Here is a 20,656-nt window from a genome sequence, read left to right as displayed (position 1 = left end):
TCAAAGCATTGGGCTTGATATAGTTTCCAGATTATTGTGCGCCAATGCTAAAATGTTTAAGGTTGATCCAGTGCTGCCTTTGAACACACAAGTTCGGAAGGAAAAAAATTCTTTATTTCGGGTAGAATGTTATTGATTTTTAAAAATAATTATTTTCAGTTTCTCAAGATTTCTTTGACTTGTCTAGCTTGATAAATTCTTCAGCCTGATGATCCAAAAAAAAATGCTTCTGGCAAGTGTGGTCGGGTGGATTGACCTTGGACATGGTTCTGCACTGAACCCTTTGACAAATTTATGGTGTTTTCTTTTCCTCCTAGGCCTGGCATCGCCCACTTTCATGAGTCCTCTTTCCTCGCCTCTTCCACACAAGATAAAGAACAGTACCCCAGTAATTTCCAAGCCTCCTGAAGGTGAGAGGTCTTTCTAAAAGAGCACCCATTTTGTGATATTGTTAAATTGCCACCCCCCCCCCCCCCACCCCCAAGGTGGGAAGTTGCGTATGGTGAAGATAATGGCCCAGAATTTGAGATCAGAGATGAAGCGTTGAAACTTTTTGTTGAGTTTGAAGAAAAGTTACCATCAGCGTCTGGGGACGGACTTAGTGAACAACTGCAGTATCTCTTCCAATTGGCTGAATAACGAATCATGTTAAATATGTCTCAATCTACAGAAAACAGGTTGCCTGGTATATAACCTTTAAGCTATTTTTTAAAAAGTTTGTACAAACAAACATTTAAAATACAACCTAAAATATCATAAAATTCTTAAAGTGCATTTCTATTTGTCAATCCTTTAATTTGAGAAGGTTTGAATTATAATTTATTATGTTGGTGCTAATTTAATTTGGAATTTTCAGGGTATTTCAGAAACGAGTTGATTTGTACACACCTGAGGTTTTGAATTGCTCTCAAGATGTTCCTTAACAGATCTGAAGAAGACGAGATAACATAGTCTATATATTAGGAGTACTGAATCACTGTGCATATACAATTTAAAGTTACGAACAAAACTTCAAATTGCACATGCACCAATATACTGCAGGTGGAAAATCTTGTGAAATGGTGCAAGAATAACAAACTGAGACTCAAAGTGGACAAAACAATGGAGATGATTGTGACTTCAGGAGAACAAGACACTACTGCTTCCCACCATACATCAATAGCTCTAGTGGAGAGCGCCAGGTTCCTCGGAGTCAACTCAAGTGACCTATCCAGATAACTAAGATCTCCTCGCTTGTCAAGAAGGTGCAACTTTAGAAGGCTGAGTCAGGCAAGGCTACCAGCCACCATTCTGTGTACGTTCTACAGGAGCTCTATCAAGAGCATTTTGGCTCGCAGTATTACAGAATGGTACAGTTACCGTATAGAATTGAATCAGAGGTCAATCTACAGGACCATAAAAGTGGCACAGAGGATCACTGTGGTCTTCCCCCACCCCCAAATTGATGTAATTTACCAAAATCTGTGAGGACCCCTACTACCTGCATACAGCAGCTTTCAGCTCCTCCCATCAGGAAGATGTGCAGAAGCCAGAACCACCAGGCTGAGGATCAGTTTCTTCCCACGGGCAGAGAGACTGCTGAATGACTTCTAAACTGCTAAAACAACTCCCCATGACTTAACCCATTATTAATAATTATTTTTAATATATTGGACATGTATTTTAAATGTATTATTATGTGACAATAATGGAGCCTTTATCTTTTATATATTTTTTCTTTGGCTTGGCTTCGCAGACGAAGATTTATGGAGGGGGTAAAAAGTCCACGTCAGCTGCAGGCTCGTTTGTGGCTGACAAGTCCGATGCGGGACAGGCAGATACGGTTGCAGCGGTTGCAGGGGAAAATTGGTTGGTTGGGGTTGGGTGTTGGGTCTTTCCTCCTTTGCCTTTTGTCAGTGAGGTGGGCTCTGCAGTCTTCTTCAAAGGAGGTTGCTGCCCGCCAAACTGTGAGGTGCCAAGATGCACGGTTTGAGGCGTTATCAGCCCACTGGCGGTGGTCCATGTGGCAGGCACCAAGAGATTTCTTTAGGCAGTCCTTGTACCTTTTCTTTGGTGCACCTCTGTCACGGTGGCCAGTGGAGAGCTCGCCATATAACACGATCTTGGGAAGGCGATGGTCCTCCATTCTGGAGACGTGACCCATCCAGCGCAGCTGGATCTTCAGCAGCGTGGACTCGATGCTGTCGACCTCTGCCATCTCGAGTACTTCGACGTTAGGGATGAAAGCGCTCCAATGGATGTTGAGGATGGAGCGGAGACAACGCTGGTGGAAGCGTTCTAGGAGCCGTAGGTGGTGCCGGTAGAGGACCCATGATTCGGAGCCGAACAGGAGTGTGGGTATGACAACGGCTCTGTATACGCTTATCTTTGTGAGGTTTTTCAATTGGTTGTTTTTCCAGACTCTTTTGTGTAGTCTTCCAAAGGCGCTATTTGCCTTGGCGAGTCTGTTGTCTATCTCATTGTCGATCCTTGCATCTGATGAAATGGTGCAGCCGAGATAGGTAAACTGGTTGACCGTTTTGAGTTTTGTGTGCCCGATGGAGATGTGGGGGGGCTGGTAGTCATGGTGGGGAGCTGGCTGATGGAGGACCTCAGTTTTCTTCAGGCTGACTTCCAGGCCAAACATTTTGGCAGTTTCCGCAAAGCAGGACGTCAAGCGCTGAAGAGCTGGCTCTGAATGGGCAACTAAAGCGGCATCGTCTGCAAAGAGTAGTTCACGGACAAGTTGCTCTTGTGTCTTGGTGTGAGCTTGCAGGCGCCTCAGATTGAAGAGACTGCCATCCGTGCAGTACCGGATGTAAACAGCGTCTTCATTATTGGGGTCTTTCATGGCTTGGTTCAGCATCATGCTGAAGAAGATTGAAAAGAGGGTTGGTGCACCAACCCTCTTTTCAATCTTTTATATAGGTTCTGTGTATATGCATAAGTTGTTTGTGTGTTTGTACTGTAGACCAGAGAACACTTGTTTTGTCAAGTTGTACTGTAACAATCAGATGGTTAAATAAATCTGAAGTTGGTTTATATTAGTTTTGCTAAGTATTTACAGCAAATGATGGTAATTTTTCTGTCATTATTGCTGCAAAATCCAGACTGTGCATCTTTCAAAGCTTTAGCCATACCCCTAACAAAAAAAAACTGAGGATTGTGCAGTCTCTTTCTACAATAACTGGAAATATTTAATATCTTTTTCCATGTCTAGAAATTGAGGTCAGACCTGATTTGCAGTTGGAGAGTGACAGGAAGCTTGATAAATTGGAATCGTTCCTGGGTAAACTGCAGAACAGAAGTAAGAGCTTGTCTATTTTTGTAACCCATTAAAGTTTTTATTGTTTTACAGTTTGTTTACAATTATAATAATTCTGTCATAGTTGATCTTCAACCATTGCTGATCGTGTATTGGATACATAAAACTATTTGAAACATTGATAACACAGCTGATGTTTGTAGTTCATCTAAAACAATTTCTGAATGGATGCAACCATTTTGAATAAACTTGTGTAAAATACAAGGGTATTGGTACAACTTGAGTTGAATCCTATTGAAATACAAAATATTTTTATGGGATTAGTCAACTAAGTAAATTGTGTTGTTAAAGACCTCTTTTTCACACAGAAGTAAATCATAAAATTGTGTGGACACCGTGGTTGAAGTAAAAACACAAAATGCTGGAGAAGCTCAGGAGGTCAAACGGTGTCCTATATGGTGCAAGGGCAAAGATGCATAGCTGTCTGTCCATGGCCTTGTGTACTATCCCACCCCGACCACCAGATTGGAGGAACAACATCTTATTTTCCGTCTGGGCACCCTCCAGCCACATGGAATGAACTTTAATGTTACTGCCTTCCAATAAACCTGCTCGCCTTTTCTTTCCCCTCCCATTTTCCTGTCTTTCCAGTTTTTTCACCCACCCAACTCTGCCATCGCTGCTGTCCCCCCCCTTCTTTCTCCTCCTATTATCCCTTGCCGTTGCCACCCCCCTTCCCTCCTCCTACTCTTGTGTTTGGACACTTCCCAGCATTTTCTCATACTTTGATGAAGGGCTCAAGCCGAAATGTCAGTTTATGTACCTTTGCCGTTGCTTCATAAAGAACAGTTTGACCTGCTATATTCCAGCATTTTGGTTGTACTATTTCAATCAGAAATGGGTATTGATTTGTTACCCATCTGCACAAAGGTTAATAGATGGAGATATCAAGATATATTTGACAATTTTTGTGAAAATATGGGCTGAATCAAAGTGCTTCAAGTGGACATGTTCAGTTTTTTATTAACTGACACCTGGAGAAAGATGGTTTCTGCCAATGCTCCTTTTTATAATCTATGGTTTGCAAACAACTACTTTGCTGCTAACAAGGTTGAATATTTGTTCTGCAGTGCCAGGCCATCAGGATGCTGTCATAACTGTAACGGGACAGTCAGTGAAGAAAGTGATGAGACCTGATGATGAAGAAACCTTTGCAAGGTTCTACAGACATGCAAACACATTTGTCATTCAGCCAGGAGCTGTGGAGATTGATGAGGAAGATCTTGATGCCATCTTTGATCCTGATGTACCAAAGTATGATATTGAGCATAGAGCATTACAGCACTGTACAGGCTCTTTGGCCCTTGATGTTGTGCTGATCTATATATATATATATAAAAAAGAGCCCTTTCTATGCCACAACCCTCTATTTTCCTTTCATCCATGTGTCTGTCTAAGAGTCTCTTAAAATGCCCCTAATGTTTCAGCCTCCATCATCATCCCTGGCAAGGCATTTTAGGCACCCACAACTCTGTGCATATTAAAAAAAAACTTACCCCTGATGTCTTCCCTAAACTTTCCTTCCTTCTCTTTGTAGAGATGTCCCCTGATTTTTGCTATTCCCACTCTGGGGAAAAATGCACAGGCTGACCACCTTATCTCTGCCTCTCAGAATCTTAAGTCTCCTCTCATCCTTCTTTGCTCCAAAGATAAAATTCCCAGCTCTGCTAACCTTGCCTCATAAGACATGTTTTCCAATCCAGGCAACATCCTGGTAAATCTCCTCTGCACCCTCTCCATTAGTTTCCATGTCCTTACTGTAATGAGGCAAATAGAACTGAATGCAATACCATTCATGTGGCCTTACTAGATTTGTAGAGTTGCAACATGTCCTCTCGACTCTTGAACTCAATCCCCCCCCCCCCCATTAATGAAGCCCAGCATTCCAAAGGCCTTCTTGATTCTAAATGCCATCTGAATTTTATAGGCAATTATCATCTTCGTCATTGAGCTTTAATTTGAAAAGTTTTGCAGTTCATTTTCTTTTTCAACCTGTTCATCTGGTAGATGTGGGAATGACCAAATTTATGGACATGAAATCACAAAATGCTGAAAACACTCAGCTAATTATACAGTATCTGTGGGTTCTTGGGAGGAGTCGGGTGGGGGGGGTGGGAGGAGGAATTTAAAAAAAAAAAACTAACAATTTGGGCCAATAAATGTTTTTCATTAATTACTTTAAATTGTTTAGACATACAACTCGGTAACAGGCCATTTCGGCACACCAGTCCATACTGCCCAATTTACAAGCAATTAACCTACATCCCCAATACATTTTGAACAGTGGGAGGAAACTGGAGCCCCTGGGAAAACCCATACAGACACAGGGAGAACATACAAATTCCTTACAGACAGCGCAGGATTCAAACCCCGGTCTAAATTACTGGCGCTGTAGAGGTGTTGCGCTAACCACTACGCCAACCGTGCCCCCATATTTCCTCAGAAGTTGCTTTAAGATGTGGAGAAATGAAGAGAAAGCAATGGACAGGGTAGAATGTCGGGAGAGATGAACTGACCAGAAGAATGATAGTACAGGGTTTGAGAAGGTGATAATGAGACAAGCAAAGAAATATTGTGAATTGATATCACTGGCACTGATGTAGTCCTGTATAGATGGACATAAAGGATGTGGTTGGTTGATATCCCTGTTCCTACACTGTACCACTCTGACTCACCAGAAGAACTGTTTGCTCATTTGTGCTATGCAGCATTTTTAACCTCTGCTTCCAAACTCAAAAGAGGGGTAATTCTCAGGCTAGAAATTGTGTTGGTTGAGACAGTCTTATTTGCACACACAGTCAACTCTTAACGTAACTTTCACTGCCCAAAGTCGGGGGCGGGGGGGGGGGCGGGGGGAATTGATGAGACAGCGAGGATGCTGGTGGTTGCTGGGAGGAGAAAGAAAACTTTGAAAACATTCAAACTGTTTTTCTCTTTCAGACTAACATCTGCAGTAGCAGAGCACAAACGGGCCATGAAACCCACACGCAAAGTACAGTCTTCACGTAATCCACTTAAAATGCTGGCTGCTAGAGATGACATTCGGCAAGAGTATACAGAGCAGCGATTGAATATTGCATTTATGGAGTCAAAGAGAATGAGAGTAGAGAAAAGTAAGTGTAATATGGACTTGTTATAGGACTATTACAATGGGTTTATTTTTAATTTAAACATTTGGCATCACACATTCAACACATTAAACTAATGAATTTGGAGGAAGGGGGATGTCCATGTCTAGCAGATTTTAAATTTGTTTTCTATAATATTACTCCAGAAACTCTCAAGATAAATTAAAGTTCGGTACCATTTTACAATGCAATGCCAATACTGTTGGTTCAGCTAACCCAGACTACTTTGAGATATTCTATGGCTATTCGTGAAATAACTTTGAGGATTGTCAAACAGGGTTTTTAAGGGAAAGGCCCCCTATAAAACCAATAAATGTTCAACCCGTTTCTAAGGTGGACAAGAAAATTGCATGGAAATAACTTCAGAAACACATCAGCAATAACTTTAAGATCAACAATGGAGCACCAGGAGAGGAGAAAAGCTTGTGCACAATCTGTAGAAAAGGTTAAGTAGTTGATTGGAAATGAAATAGAACATTTTTAAAAATTAGCATGGTGATTGGCTAGGAATGAGCATGTAAAATAAAATAGCATATTCTTGATAAAAGACATGATGTTGTTTGTGTAGTGAATATTGGATGTGGAAATGGAAATGGAGTCATTATGCAGTATAATTGGAAATTAGGTCAAATATGATAATCCTGACAATGTAAGACTGGATTTCTCATAAATTTCTATCCATTTGCAGCAACTAACTGCTATCCCTGAAGCTTCTCAGTCATTGGCAGGTAGACGAGAACTCAGCTCTGACTGCTGTTCCATATTGTCAGCCATTGTGCTTGTGAAAGTGGTCTCAGTGACTGTCATGGCTCCGATACCCACCCAAGCTGAACCAGCCTCTGTCTCCAGGCCACCCCTCTCATTCTCCCAATAATCACTGCCCCTTCTAGTTGCCGTAACTGCCATCACCTATGCCATGGCCACGATGGCCATCCAATATGAGGTTGAATCCCTCCCACCCTACAGGAGTGTAGCAAGGGAATGTATGCATAGGGTAAAGAGTTTTTAATTGTGTGTTTATCATCTGGAGTCCGAGTGAACAAAAGTCCTGCTCTTTGTTTACCCTGCCCCTTCCTGATCTGGTGCACAATGCCACCCCACTCCTCAACAAAGAATCGGAGAGATAGAGTTATACCCTTTTTATACTGAAAAGCCGTGTCATTGCCGTATACATGACTCATCTCTGGAAGTTGGCTTGCTTGTTCACACAAAACAGAAGAAAAGCCGGTTTGGTGAGTCCTTTTACACAGCAAGCCAACGTCCCGAAACAAAAGAGATGGGAAGTGTAGCACAGCAGCGCTGGCAACACGACTCATCCTTTTAGACTGGCTCCACTTCGTAACACCCACCTCTGACACTACCTACCTTGGCTGGATAAGTGCAGATCACCCCACCTCCCCCAAATCCGACTCCAATGCATTTACACAGCTAGGTGATGGATTCAGAAGGCAGATAATACCTGACTTGAATCCTCTGTGTGTGTATATTTAAAAAAAAATAAAAAGAATAAAGAAGTATATAGCACAGAAACTTTCCCTTTGGCCCAACACTTTCAAGTTTGGGACTCATCTTTTCAAGGGGATCTATCCCTGCAGTAAAGAATTTACACTAAAGTTCTTGATTTTTGCTCACCTTCTCTTGTTAAAATATTAGATTTTACTTAAAATAACAATGTTATTTTGCAAGGACATCTACAGAGGATTCTTGTCCACTGCTGCATGAGGAGCTGCACATCCACTGTTACCTTCTTCCCAAAAATAACATTTGACTTTGGTACCAGTCACTTCTGTGCAGTACTGAAGGAGTGAAACACTATTCCTCATTGTATGTTACTGGGTACATCTGCAAGTTCCCATGGCTGGATTTCAAACCAGAGTGGCTGTTCTTCCCAGTGTCCAAGAGTCATACAATTATCCAGCATAGAACTGGCCTTGGGCCTGCCTAGAGATTCATTGGATTGCATCATTTTGAACCAACCTCCTTGTCAAATATCTTTCTGGAGCGCCTCAAATAGATCTCCCTCTAACAAAGTGGAGTACATGGTTAATGGCAGGATTCTTAATAGTGTGGAAGAACAGATGGATCTTGGGGCCCAAATCCATGGATCTCTCAAAGTTGCTGTGCAGATTAATAGGGTAGTTAAAGTTTATGGTATGTTGGCCTTTATTAGTTGGGGAATTGAGAGCCATGTAATGTTGCAGCTCTTTAAAACTCTGATTAGTCCACACTTGGAATATTGTGTTTGGTTCTGGTCACCTCATTACAGGAAGAGTTTGGAAGCTTTGGAGAGGGTGCAGAGGAGATTTACTGGGAGCTAGAGCTTTTCTCTTTGGAGTGAAGAAAGATGAGGGGTGACTTAATAGAGATCTACAAGTTTATGAGGGGCATAGATAGGGTGGACTTCCAGCACATTTGTTACTGGGTGACAGTAACAAATAACTGGACATCTGTGTAAAGTGAGGGGAGGAAAATTTAGAGGAAATATCAGGGGTATGTTTTTTTTTTAAACACGGAGAATAGTGGGTGCCTGGAATGCTTTGCCAGAGGTGGTGGTAGAGGCTGGTATAATAGGGACATTTAAAAGACCCTTAGAAATGCACATGTATGTAATAAAAATAGATTAAAAGTATGAAGTAGGGAAGGTTCAGATTGTTGAGTAGGTTTATATAGGTTGGCACAATATCATGGCCAAAAGGCCTGTACTGTGCTGTAATGCTGTATGTTTTAAACCCCTGCTGACTATAATTAATTCTTGTAATCCAAAGTATAGATTTTTTTTTCTGTAAGAAAGGTTTTTCATTTGTGGTGGATACATGGAATTAGCTGCCAAAGAAGATGGTGGGGAAAGCTACAATTGTGGAATATGGGGCAAATGCAGGCAAATAGGATTATCTTAGCCTGGCTTCTTTGTCAGCATGGACAATTTGAGCCACAGGGCTGTCTCTGCGTTATTTTCTCCCTGCCTTCACAATTCTACCATTTCCACAATACTCACCTGTACACGAGGGGAAATTTATGGTGGCAAATTAACATAACCCACACATCAGTGGCACATAGAAGAAAACTGGATCCGCAGAGAAAATTCCATCTGTCACAGGAAGAACATCCAAACTCCACTCAGATGACATTGGGGACAGAATTGTACCTGGGTATATGGAATGGTCAGACAACAGCTGCGCCAATGTGTTACTGTCTGGTCAACGTTTATTATCCTCTGCCAATGTAAAGCGAATGGTGCAGCATTATTTCATGGCTGTTTCCAAATATTGACTAACCTATTGCTGTGTGTTACAATGGAAGTGTCTACAATTAAAAATAGAGTCATTTCTTTGAATGAGAAACATTCAGAGGTTAGAGAGCATGTTACTCATACCAGCTTTTAAAAAGATAACTTCTTGTAACATTGATTCTCTTTATTTCTTTTAATCAGTGTCAAAAAACTCCAACTTTTCGGAAGTGGCATTAGCTGGACTGGCGAGCAAAGAAGACTTCAGCAATGTCAACCTTCGTAACGTGAATTCAACAGAACAAGTGTCAAACAACAGCGCTGTGCCATACAAAAAGCTGATGTTGCTGCAAATTAAAGGTCAGCGGAGAAATTCCTCATGGTTTTTAAAAAAAAAATGTATTCCCATTGATGACAAGTTGAAGGGCGGCTTAAATCTAAACAAGTTCTTTTCAAAGCAGCAAATTGAAATGCAGCCCAAGTGATGATTTATTGAATAATTTCAGCTGTCACTCTTGTACCTTTAAACATAACGTCGATCAGAAGCACCCTCATCCTCATGGGGGAGGGAAAGAAAGAAGAGCGAGACCAGGATAGACACAGATCTGATTTTGAGCAATCTCTTTCCTGTGATAATTTGGGTATTTGTCTTTTCATGTGATTGAGATAATATGCAAAGTCTGGATCAGGTGCTTGCATTGGAGCAGGGCATGGTCATGTTCCATCATTGAACATTTTTAAAATTTAGGCGTACAGCACAGTAACAGGGCCCTTTCAACCTACAAGCTCATAGAAATATCCCAATTAACTTCCAACACCCTCCCCCATACTGGAGCACCCGCAGGAAGCCCATACAGATGCGGGGAGAGCGTACAATCTCCTTACAGACAGCACCAGATTTGAACCCGGGCCACTGCCGCTGTAATAGCGTTGTGCAAACTGCTACACTTAACTGTGGGACCCCAATATTGTGGATGGTGTTTGTTTTATAAAACTGATTAGGATTTGTGTAACATTCTAATATAAATATTTTAAAAATGCATCTTTTCTATTCTATTTGTTATCAAATGATGGCGATCTGGCTTGGCTTAGTGCAAACTCGTCACCCAAATCCATACATTAAAGCCTCACTCCAGAGGACTGATGATCTAAGTGCTGCACTGAGGCCCTGTTCAGGTGAACACAAAATCATCCCAGGGAAATGTTTGAAAAAAGGGAAAGATTCTGATATCCCTTTGTAAAACACATTGAGCTACAGTTTATCTCAAGTTCCCATGCTTGGCTTGAAAGGTTCTTTTCAGTTCTGAGCTGAATACCATGGGCTGATTTCATTGACTCCATTTCCATGGTCAGGAGATCTCTGAGACTGGGCGTTATGGTGATGTCTTCAGGTGCCACAGCAGCTTGGTGTCACTGATGCAAAATTCTACTGCATGTGTGAGGCGCTGGATCTTTGCACAGTTTTCCTACCTCAATATCTCCCCAGCCCAATGAACTAATTACCTGCAATTCTTCTTTGCACTCAACCCCACTCCCCAACCACAATTAACTCCTCACAATCAAGTGCTTTCAGGAATTAATAGATTCTGGTATGGTCCTGGAGGACTGGAATATTGCATATGTCACCCCCGCTATTCAAGAAGGGAGGAAGGCAGCAGAAAGGAATTTATAGATGGGTCAGGCTGACATCAAAGGTTGGGAAGATGTTGGAGTCGATGGTCGAAGATGAAGTTACGGATTTCTGGGAGGCACATTACAAGAGGGCCAAAGCCAGCATGGATGACTTAAGGAAAAATATTGCTTGACAAACCTAGCGGAATCTTTATAAAGTGACAAACAGGCTGGATAAAAAGAATGCAGTGGCGTTTGTTTATTTGGATTTTCAGAAGGCCTTTAACAAAGTGCTGCACATGAGGCTACATAACAAGAGCCCATGGTATAACAGGAAACATACTAGTGTGGATAGAGCAGTGGCTGATTGGTAGGAAGCTGAGAGTCAGATTACAGAGATCAGATTCTGATTGGCTGTCAGTTTCTAGTGGTGTTCGGTGCTGGGGTTGCAGCTTTTCACCTTGCCTTTCAATGATTTAGATTATAACCATATAACCACTCACAGCACAGAACAGACCAGTTCGGCCCTACTAGTCCATGCCGTAGCAAATCCCTATCCTCCTAGTTCCACTGACCAGCACCCGGTCCATACCCCTCTAGTCCCCTCCAATCCATGTAACGATCCAGTCTTTCCTTAAATGTAACCAATGATCCCGCCTTGACCACATCTGCCGGAAGCTCATTCCACATCCCCACCACCCTCTGCGTAAAGAAATTTCCCCTCATGTTCCCCTTATAATTTTCCCCCTTCAATCTTAAACCATGTCCTCTAGTTTAAATCTCCCCCACTCTTAATTGAAAAAGCCTATCCACATTTACTCTGTCTGTCCCTTTTAAAATCTTAAGCAGAGGGGATTTGATAGAAGTATTTAAGATTATGAAAGGGATAGACAGAGTGGATGTGGATAGACTATTTCCGTTAAGAGGAGGAAAGATTAAAACAAGAGGACATGAGTTAAGAATTAAGGGGCAGAGGTTTAGAGGTAACATGAGGGGGAACTTCTTTACTCAGAGAGTGGTAGCCGTGTGGAATGAGCTTCCGGGAGAAATAGTGGCGGCGGAGTCAATTGTATTATTTAAGAAAAGGTTGGACAGGTATATGGATGAGAAGAAGATGGAGGGTTATGGGCATTGTGCAGGGAGGTGGGACTAGAAAGGGGTGTTTGGTTCGGTGCGGACTAGAAGGGCCTAATGGCCTGTTTCCGTGCTGTAATTGTTATGTTATAGTCCCCTCTCAATCTTGTATGCTCCAGAGAAAAAAGCCCCAGTCTGCACAACCTTTCCCTGTAACTCAGACCCTCAAATCCTGTCAACATTCTCGTGAACCTTCTCTTTTTTCTTTTTCCTTTTAATATTATAAAATAAAAAAAGCAATAACCACAGGTACATAACTGAAATATAACATTTGTCAAAATTTAAATATGGTTACAGAAATATAAACTAAGAATGAACTACAGAAAATCCTACGAGAAAAAAAACCCTAGCCCCCCCCCAACCCTAACATTATCCCCTCCCTCTATCCTACCTCTAAACCCCCTACCCCCCCTAACAAAAAAGGATAGAAAAAGAGAAGGAAAAAATAGATGAGGAGAACACTCAATGTCATTCATTTACTATATTATAAGGAGACCCAGGTGCACTCAAGACCAATCTTAAATTTTCAAATTAAAATAATCCAAATGTGGGCTCCAAATCCTTTTAAATACATATATTTATCCCTTAAATTATGTTATCTTCTCCATTGGAATACACAGTCTTATTTCCAAATGACATCTTTGTAAATTAAGCTCCATTTGATCTTTCCATGAAATAGCTATACATTTCCTTGCCACTGCTAAAGCTAGTCTCAAATATGCCATCTGAAATTTACCTAATTTATGTATCAATCCCATTTCACTAACATCTCCAATTAAAAAGATATTTGGATCTAAAGAAAATTTTATTTTTAACATATTTTGTAAACAATCTTTTTTAATCTATACCAAAAGCCCCTAACTTTATCACCTGACCACACTGAGTATAAAAACGTACTTTTTTTGATCATTGCACCGAAAACACCGATCTGAAGCATTCAGCTGATATCTTTTCAAACGTTTGGTGTCAGATATAATTGGTGTATAAAATTATAAGTCGCCAGTCTATACGTAACATTTACTAACTTTGTCATGGTATCTACAAATATTCCTCCAACGATCATTTTAAAATTGAACTCCCAAGTCCTTCTCCCATTTAAGTTGTGATTTATGCAACACGATCTTGGACATTTTCTTCTGCAGTAATTTATACCTTTCCGAAATACAGGTACACAATCTTTTATCCGGATCCCTTCGGGGACAGTGTGTTCCGAATTTCGGATTTTTCTGGATTTTGGAAAACAGATTTAAGCTCACCCGAATTGTGCTGCCGTGTCGCCCCCCCCTCCCACCCCGCTCTCGTCTGCATGACTTGTGCTGCCGGTCTCCCCCCTCGCCCGCCCCACTTGCGCTGCCGGTCTCCCCCATCGCCCGCCCCACTTGCGCTGCTGGTCTCCCCCCTCGCCCACCCCACTTGCGCTGCCAGTCTCCCCCCCTCGCCCGCCCCACTTGCGCTGCCGGTCTCCCCCCTCGCCCGCCCCATTTGCGCTGCCGGTCTCCCCCTCGCCCGCCCCACTTGCGCTGCCGGTCTCCCCCCTCACCTGTCCCACTTGCGCTGTCGGTCTCTCGCCCAACTTGCCGGATTTTGAGGCTTTCTGCAGTTTAGATGTCCGGATAAAGGATCGTGTACCTGTAAAAACCCTTCTTTCCTCCATCCCGGACCAACATTTCATGGAATAAATTTCTTTGTGGCCAAGTTTGCAGATGATATGAAGGTAAGTGGAGGAGCTGGTAGCGTTGAAGAAATGAGCAGGCTGCAGAATGACTTTGATTCGGAGAATGGGCAGAGAAGTGGCAAATGAAATACAATATAGGAAAGTGGATGATCATGCACTTTGGTGGAAAAAATAAATAGGAAGGCTATTTTCTAAATGAGGAGAAAAATGAAAATACCCAGAATTATAGGGACCTGGAGTACAGGATAGCCTCAAGGTAAACTTGCATATTGTGTCAGTTGTGAAGAAGGCAAATGCAACGCTGGCATTCATTTCAAGAGGAATAGAATACAAGAGCAGGGATGTGATATTAATGCTTTATACAGCACTGGTGAGACTTCACTTGGGTACTGTGAGCAGTTTTGGGCTCTTAATTTAAGAAATGATGTGCTGATGTTGTAATGGGTTCAGAGGAGGTTCAAAAGGATGATTCAGCGAATGAAAGGGTTATCATATGAGGAGTGTTTGACAGCTCTTGGCCTGTACTCAGTGGAGTTTAGGAGAAGGTGGGGGGGGATCTCCTTGAAATATTTCAAATGTTGAAAGGCATGATGTAGAAAGGTTGTTTCCTATGGTGGGAGAGTCTCGGACAAGAGGATACAAATTCAGGATTGAAAGGCATCCACTTAAAACAGATGCAGAGGATTTTTTTTTTCAGGAGGCCAAGTTGTTGGATGCATTTAAGGCAGAGATTGACAGGTTCTTGATTAGCCAGGGCATCAAATGGGGAGAAGGCTGGGCAGTGGGGGCTGAAAATGGATCAGCTCACAATTAAATAGTGGGGCAGACTCGATGGGCTGAATAACCTCTTTCTGCTTTAATGTCTCATGTTCCCAACTCCAACTGAGCACAACCTCACACACTTCCTCCTTGATTTTCACAATGGCAGCGAATGTGCTGACTCTTGGGGCTCAAGACCTGCGGAATAATGGAGGCACAAAGTGTCCCCTCAGGTGACTAAACCGAAAATGTTTGAAAAGAGAAATGGAGTTAACATTTTGCATCTTTCATCAGAACCAGGAAAGAGAAAACAAGTTAGTTAAATTGCAATGAGTATGCGGGAAAGTTGGGCTGCACAAAGTGATTGTCTCCTGTGTGTTGACTGAGGATTCTAACATTTCCAGAGCTGTCCAGTTAAGGAGATCAGTCAAGAAGAGAGAAAACAAAGGGACAAGTAAAAACTGAAATGTCGTTTGTAGCCGTTGATACTCCTGTGAACCAAAGGAAAATCATGAACGTGTTTTGCTCTCAAGTACCTCCATCTCTATTGTTTCTGCTTCTTGTAGATATCTCTGAGATGTCAACCCTGCTTTCACCTCCGCTGTACTTCACTGAGCCCTTGACCATGTCCCCCCTCTAGTGATCATGTGGATCACTAGCACTCTTATCACTACACCACCGACCTCCGCATTCAACAATCATCTTCGCTTTAATAAGCTTCTGCCACCAGTTCATCTCTCCGTCTCCTCCTCTCCCAATTCAAACTTCCGAAGAGGCCAAAATGACTCCCTGGTTCACTTTTGCATCTCCATCAATCATTCCCATCTCATGGCATTTTCCCAGAGAATTGCAGTAGATACAACTCTTATGCTTTGATCTTTCCCATTAACAAAACACCCAAGAAGTGCTCCAGGTGAATCAATAACTCACTTTATTTCAATATACATCATGGTAACTGGCCCTTCCAGCCCACGAGCCAGGGCCCCACCACCCCAGACCTGCAAACCACATATGTTTTTTGAAGGGCAGGAGGAAACTGGAGCACCTGGAGGAAACCCATGCAAACACGGGGCGAACGTACAAACTCCTTACAGACAGTGCCAGATTTGAACCGAGGTCACTGGCACTGTAATAGCATTGCTGTAACTGCTACGCTAGCCGTGCCACCCTACTTCTTCCAAATAAGTGTTTTGCATTTTGTGTTCACAAGGTGGTCTTCTCTATAATTAGAGAAACCAAATGCAGTTTGAGTGACAGCTTGGTGGAATACCTTCGTCAATCGGCAGGCGTGACCATGAGCTTTCATTCATCATTCAGCAGCAACTCTGACCTTTGCCGATGGTTTCCTGCACTGTTCCAAAAAAAGCCTTTTCTCTTCTTTGGCTTGGCTTTGCGGACGAAGATTTATGGAGGGGGTAAATGTCCACGTCAGATGCAGGCTCGTTTGTGGCTGACAAGTCCGATGCGGGACAGGCAGACGCGGTTGCAGGGGAAAATTGGTGGATTGGGGTTGGGTGTTGGGTTTTTCCCCCTTTGCCTTTTGTCAGTGAGGTGGGCTCTGCGGTCTTCAAAGGAGGTTGCTGCCCGCCGAACTGTGAGGCGCCAAGATGCACGGTTTGAGGCGATATCAGCCCACTGGCGGTGGTCAATGTGGCAGGCACCAAGAGATTTCTTTAGGCAGTCCTTGTACCTTTTCTTTGGTGCACCTCTGTCACGGTGGCCAGTGGAGAGCTCGCCATATAACACGGTCTTGGGAAGGCGATGGTCTTCCATTCTGGAGACGTGACCCACCCAGCACAGCTGGATCTTCAGCGGCGTGGACTCGATGCTGTCGACCTCTGCCATCTCGAGTACCTTTAATAAGCATAATAAAGCAACATTTCACCTTCTGAATAGACATGTGATAGCCTTAGGGTCTCAGTCTCAACAGTTTCAGGTAACTTGCTGTTTCTCTTTGTATCTGATGAGACCAATTTTTCTTTAAGGTGATCCTTCTATAAAATTAGTTGGTCTGTTTTCTCTTCATAGGCAATCAACTGGCATTTTCATCATTCTTCTTTTGATATTAAAGAAAAAAAAATCTGCAGATGCTTGGGTTGAATGCAATATCCAAAAGGAGTGGTGAAGCATTCCTATGGATGTCCTGACCTGTTGAATTTCTCTAGCACTTTTGGGTATTGCATTCTCTTTTGATTTCAGGTTCAGCTGCAGCTCTGACCCCCATTTCATAGGTTTACGTGGTCATTTGTTTTCTCTCTTCCATTGTACTCATTAACCTATTGAATAAGCATTGAATTCTCATATACGGGTACTCCCGACTTGTGACCTTTGCAACTGGCGTCCATCTGCACATATGACTGAATTTATTTTTTAAAAAATATAAAAACAATATAAAACTTGCGCTATTTATATTGTGTTTGATAAACGATAACGGGGATGCAGGGTATGAAAGAGCCAAAATGTACGTACTTGCCTTTTAGTCGGTGCCCTGGGGTCCATAGGCTGGGTGTGGCCATCTCGATTCCTGTTTGCATGTGCGAGTCTTCAGTTGGCGTATGCACTGTGGGATCGCGTATTGGAGTTCGGTGGACATATGTGCAGAGAGTTCACATATTGGAGTTCAGTTTGTGCAGGTGCGAGAGTTAAGGGCATAAATTCAATATCGTTACGGAACTTGACTCTCGCGCCTGCAGCAACAGACCTCCATTATGCGAAACCTCCACTCTTGCGCCAATTGAACTCCAATACGCAAACCCACCATGCATGTTCCAACCAAAGACTCATGCATGAGTACAGGAATCAAGATAGCCATGCCCAGCCTATGGACCCCAGGACATTGGCTAACAAGTTCAGATGATGAAAATTTTGATCAAACTGTCTGCTTTAAGACTTATTTACTCCACACATGCAGGAGATACTGGGATATTTAGGTCCCAATTGCAGTCATAAGTTGGGGAGTACCTGTATTCAGTTTTGATGTGGAGTTATAGAACTGAAAAATTAGCTTTGTTTACCTTTTCACATGTACTGTCTGATCTACTGAGCATTTCCAGCCTTTCCTACTTTTATTTCAGGTTTTGAACATCTTCAGTTTTTTTTTGTTCTAATGTTGCTATTGGGTCTTGGCTTGTATCATTGCTGTTTGTTGCCTGGTCCTCTATATGCAGATTGTGTGCAATATTTTCGAACATTACAATAGTGAGGTAATGCTAAAAGTAATTAAGTGGCTTTGAGGCACATTTGGGTATTTCAAGAGTTATATGTATATATAAAAAAAAAGTTTAGAAATGTAAGCTTTCCATGTTTAAATCGGAGTTTGGATGGATTTCGATTAATTATAGTCTGGCATTAGTTCTAAAGTCTAACATTAAGTTATGATAAATGAAAATGATCTGTTGAGCAAAGGAAATGGACTAAATGTTGCTATCTGCTTGAATAAAATATTTTATCCTTCCTTGGTGGAGGGAGCTTGACTGAGCAACTGGGTACTTGCAGTTGTGTGCTTTGGATGATATTTAAGCTGGTGTGATGAGGAGAGTAAGGCAGATTGCAACTCCATTGCACACAAGAATTCAGCCCAGAATTTGAATGACTTCTTTAAATAATTTAAAAATCAAGTTTTCCAAACATGACAATTACCGAAAGCTTTAGCTCGTTTTTTCAATGCTTTCATTTTCACGGTTAAGTTGATGGAATTGAATTCGCAAACTTCCAGAGTCTCTCTTGTTGCAATCAGTGTGTAGGACCAGATGTTGAATTGAAATCTTTCCTAATTTGATCTCTTAGGTCGAAGGCACATCCAAACCAGATTAGTGGAACCGAGAGCATCATCGTTGAATAGTGGAGACTGTTTCTTGCTGCTAGCTCCTCAGTACTGCTTCCTGTGGACTGGAGAATTTACAAATGTGATTGAAAAAGCTAAGGTTAGTCTGTGCTCTCTGTAAAAGACTGCAAGGAGATTTCATGGCATATTCTCAAAGTTTCCAAACCTCTTTCATGGCCATAAATTAAAAGCTTGTTTATAAAATGCTTCACCATTACGCATAAACAATTCTTCCTGCCAGATGTCTGCTTGAGTCAGGATTTCAGAAATTGTGCATTTCATGACCTTGTGTGTAGATTTGTTTGGTGACCTAGTGAGATACCTGGCTTTCCTGACATTTTAGCAGTTGTGAAAAGACCCATATACCTAACAGGATACAAACACTTCCTCGGGATACAGCATTGATAGAAGAGTCAATTTTAAAAAAGTTCAGACGAGCTGCAAAGAAGCACAGAACAATGAACAGATGTCTGTCACTTTTTTCTCCACTTCCTTTTGTGTGTTGCAAGAAATGCAGTGAACCACCAACTATTCAAGTATGGTGCATTAAAACAAGCTCTTGGTTTACATTCCGGCATGATCTGAAGGACAGATTGATATACAAGTTTTTTTCTGCTGTCTCTTCTTCTTTCTCTTCTCTCTCTTTGGCTTGGCTTCGCGGACGAAGATTTATGGAGGGGGTAAAAAGTCCACGTCAGCTGCAGGCTCGTTTGTGGCTGACAAGTCCGATGCGGGACAGGCAGACACGATTGCAGCGGTTGCAAGGGAAAATTGGTTGGTTGGGGTTGGGTGTTGGGTTTTTCCTCCTTTGCCTTTTGTTCGTGAGGTGGGCTCTGCGGTCTTCTTCAAAGGAGGTTGCTGCCCGCCAAACTGTGAGGCGCCAAGATGCACGGTTTGAGGCGTTATCAGCCCACTGGCGGTGGTCAATGTGGCAGGCACCAAGAGATTTCTTTAGGCAGTCCTTGTACCTTTTCTTTGGTGCACCTCTGTCACGGTGGCCAGTGGAGAGCTCGCCATATAACACGATCTTGGGAAGGCGATGGTCCTCCATTCTGGAGACGTGACCCATCCAGCGCAGCTGGATCTTCAGCAGCGTGGACTCGATGCTGTCGACCTCTGCCATCTCGAGTACTTCGACGTTAGGGGTGTAAGCGCTCCAATGGATGTTGAGGATGGAGCGGAGACAACGCTGGTGGAAGCGTTCTAGGAGCCGTAGGTGGTGCTGGTAGATGACCCATGATTCGGAGCCGAACAGGAGTGTGGGTATGACAACGGCTCTGTATACGCTTATCTTTGTGAGGTTTTTCAGTTGGTTGTTTTTCCAGACTCTTTTGTGTAGTCTTCCAAAGGCGCTATTTGCCTTGGCGAGTCTGTTGTCTATCTCATTGTCGATCCTTGCATCTGATGAAATGGTGCAGCCGAGATAGGTAAACTGGTTGACCGTTTTGAGTTTTGTGTGCCCGATGGAGATGTGGGGGGGCTGGTAGTCATGGTGGGGAGCTGGCTGATGGAGGACCTCAGTTTTCTTCAGGCTGACTTCCAGGCCAAACATTTTGGCAGTTTCCGCAAAGCAGGACGTCAAGCGCTGAAGAGCTGGCTCTGAATGGGCAACTAAAGCGGCATCATCTGCAAAGAGTAGTTCACGGACAAGTTTCTCTTGTGTCTTGGTGTGAGCTTGCAGGCGCCTCAGATTGAAGAGACTGCCATCCGTGCGGTACCGGATGTAAACAGCGTCTTCATTGTTGGGGTCTTTCATGGCTTGGTTCAGCATCATGCTGAAGAAGATTGAAAAGAGGGTTGGTGCGAGAACACAGCCTTGCTTCACGCCATTGTTAATGGAGAAGGGTTCAGAGAGCTCATTGCTGTATCTGACCCGACCTTGTTGGTTTTCGTGCAGTTGGATAATCATGTTGAGGAACTTTGGGGGACATCCGATGCGCTCTAGTATTTGCCAAAGCCCTTTCCTGCTCACGGTGTCGAAGGCTTTGGTGAGGTC

General features: G+C 42.8%; 1 protein-coding gene across 3 annotated transcripts in view; it reads left to right on the top strand.

Annotated features, from left to right (window-relative positions):
• The window catches only part of svila (supervillin a), a 241,297-nt gene that overhangs the window by 177,359 nt on the left and 43,282 nt on the right, over positions 1-20,656 (top strand). For all 3 annotated transcript variants that reach the window (XM_069914482.1, XM_069914483.1, XM_069914484.1), the window contains exons 22-27: positions 318-410; positions 3,200-3,286; positions 4,375-4,558; positions 6,245-6,417; positions 9,863-10,018; positions 18,624-18,760. In XM_069914482.1, coding sequence (XP_069770583.1) covers positions 318-410; positions 3,200-3,286; positions 4,375-4,558; positions 6,245-6,417; positions 9,863-10,018; positions 18,624-18,760 — 830 coding nt within the window. The remainder of the gene's footprint in view (positions 1-317; positions 411-3,199; positions 3,287-4,374; positions 4,559-6,244; positions 6,418-9,862; positions 10,019-18,623; positions 18,761-20,656) is intronic.

The sequence above is a fragment of the Narcine bancroftii genome, chromosome 1 (genome assembly GCF_036971445.1).
Source record: "Narcine bancroftii isolate sNarBan1 chromosome 1, sNarBan1.hap1, whole genome shotgun sequence".
NCBI classification, from domain to species: domain Eukaryota; kingdom Metazoa; phylum Chordata; class Chondrichthyes; order Torpediniformes; family Narcinidae; genus Narcine; species Narcine bancroftii.
The sequence above is the reverse complement of the archived record's forward strand: the minus strand, read 5'-3'. Positions and strand labels throughout refer to the sequence as shown.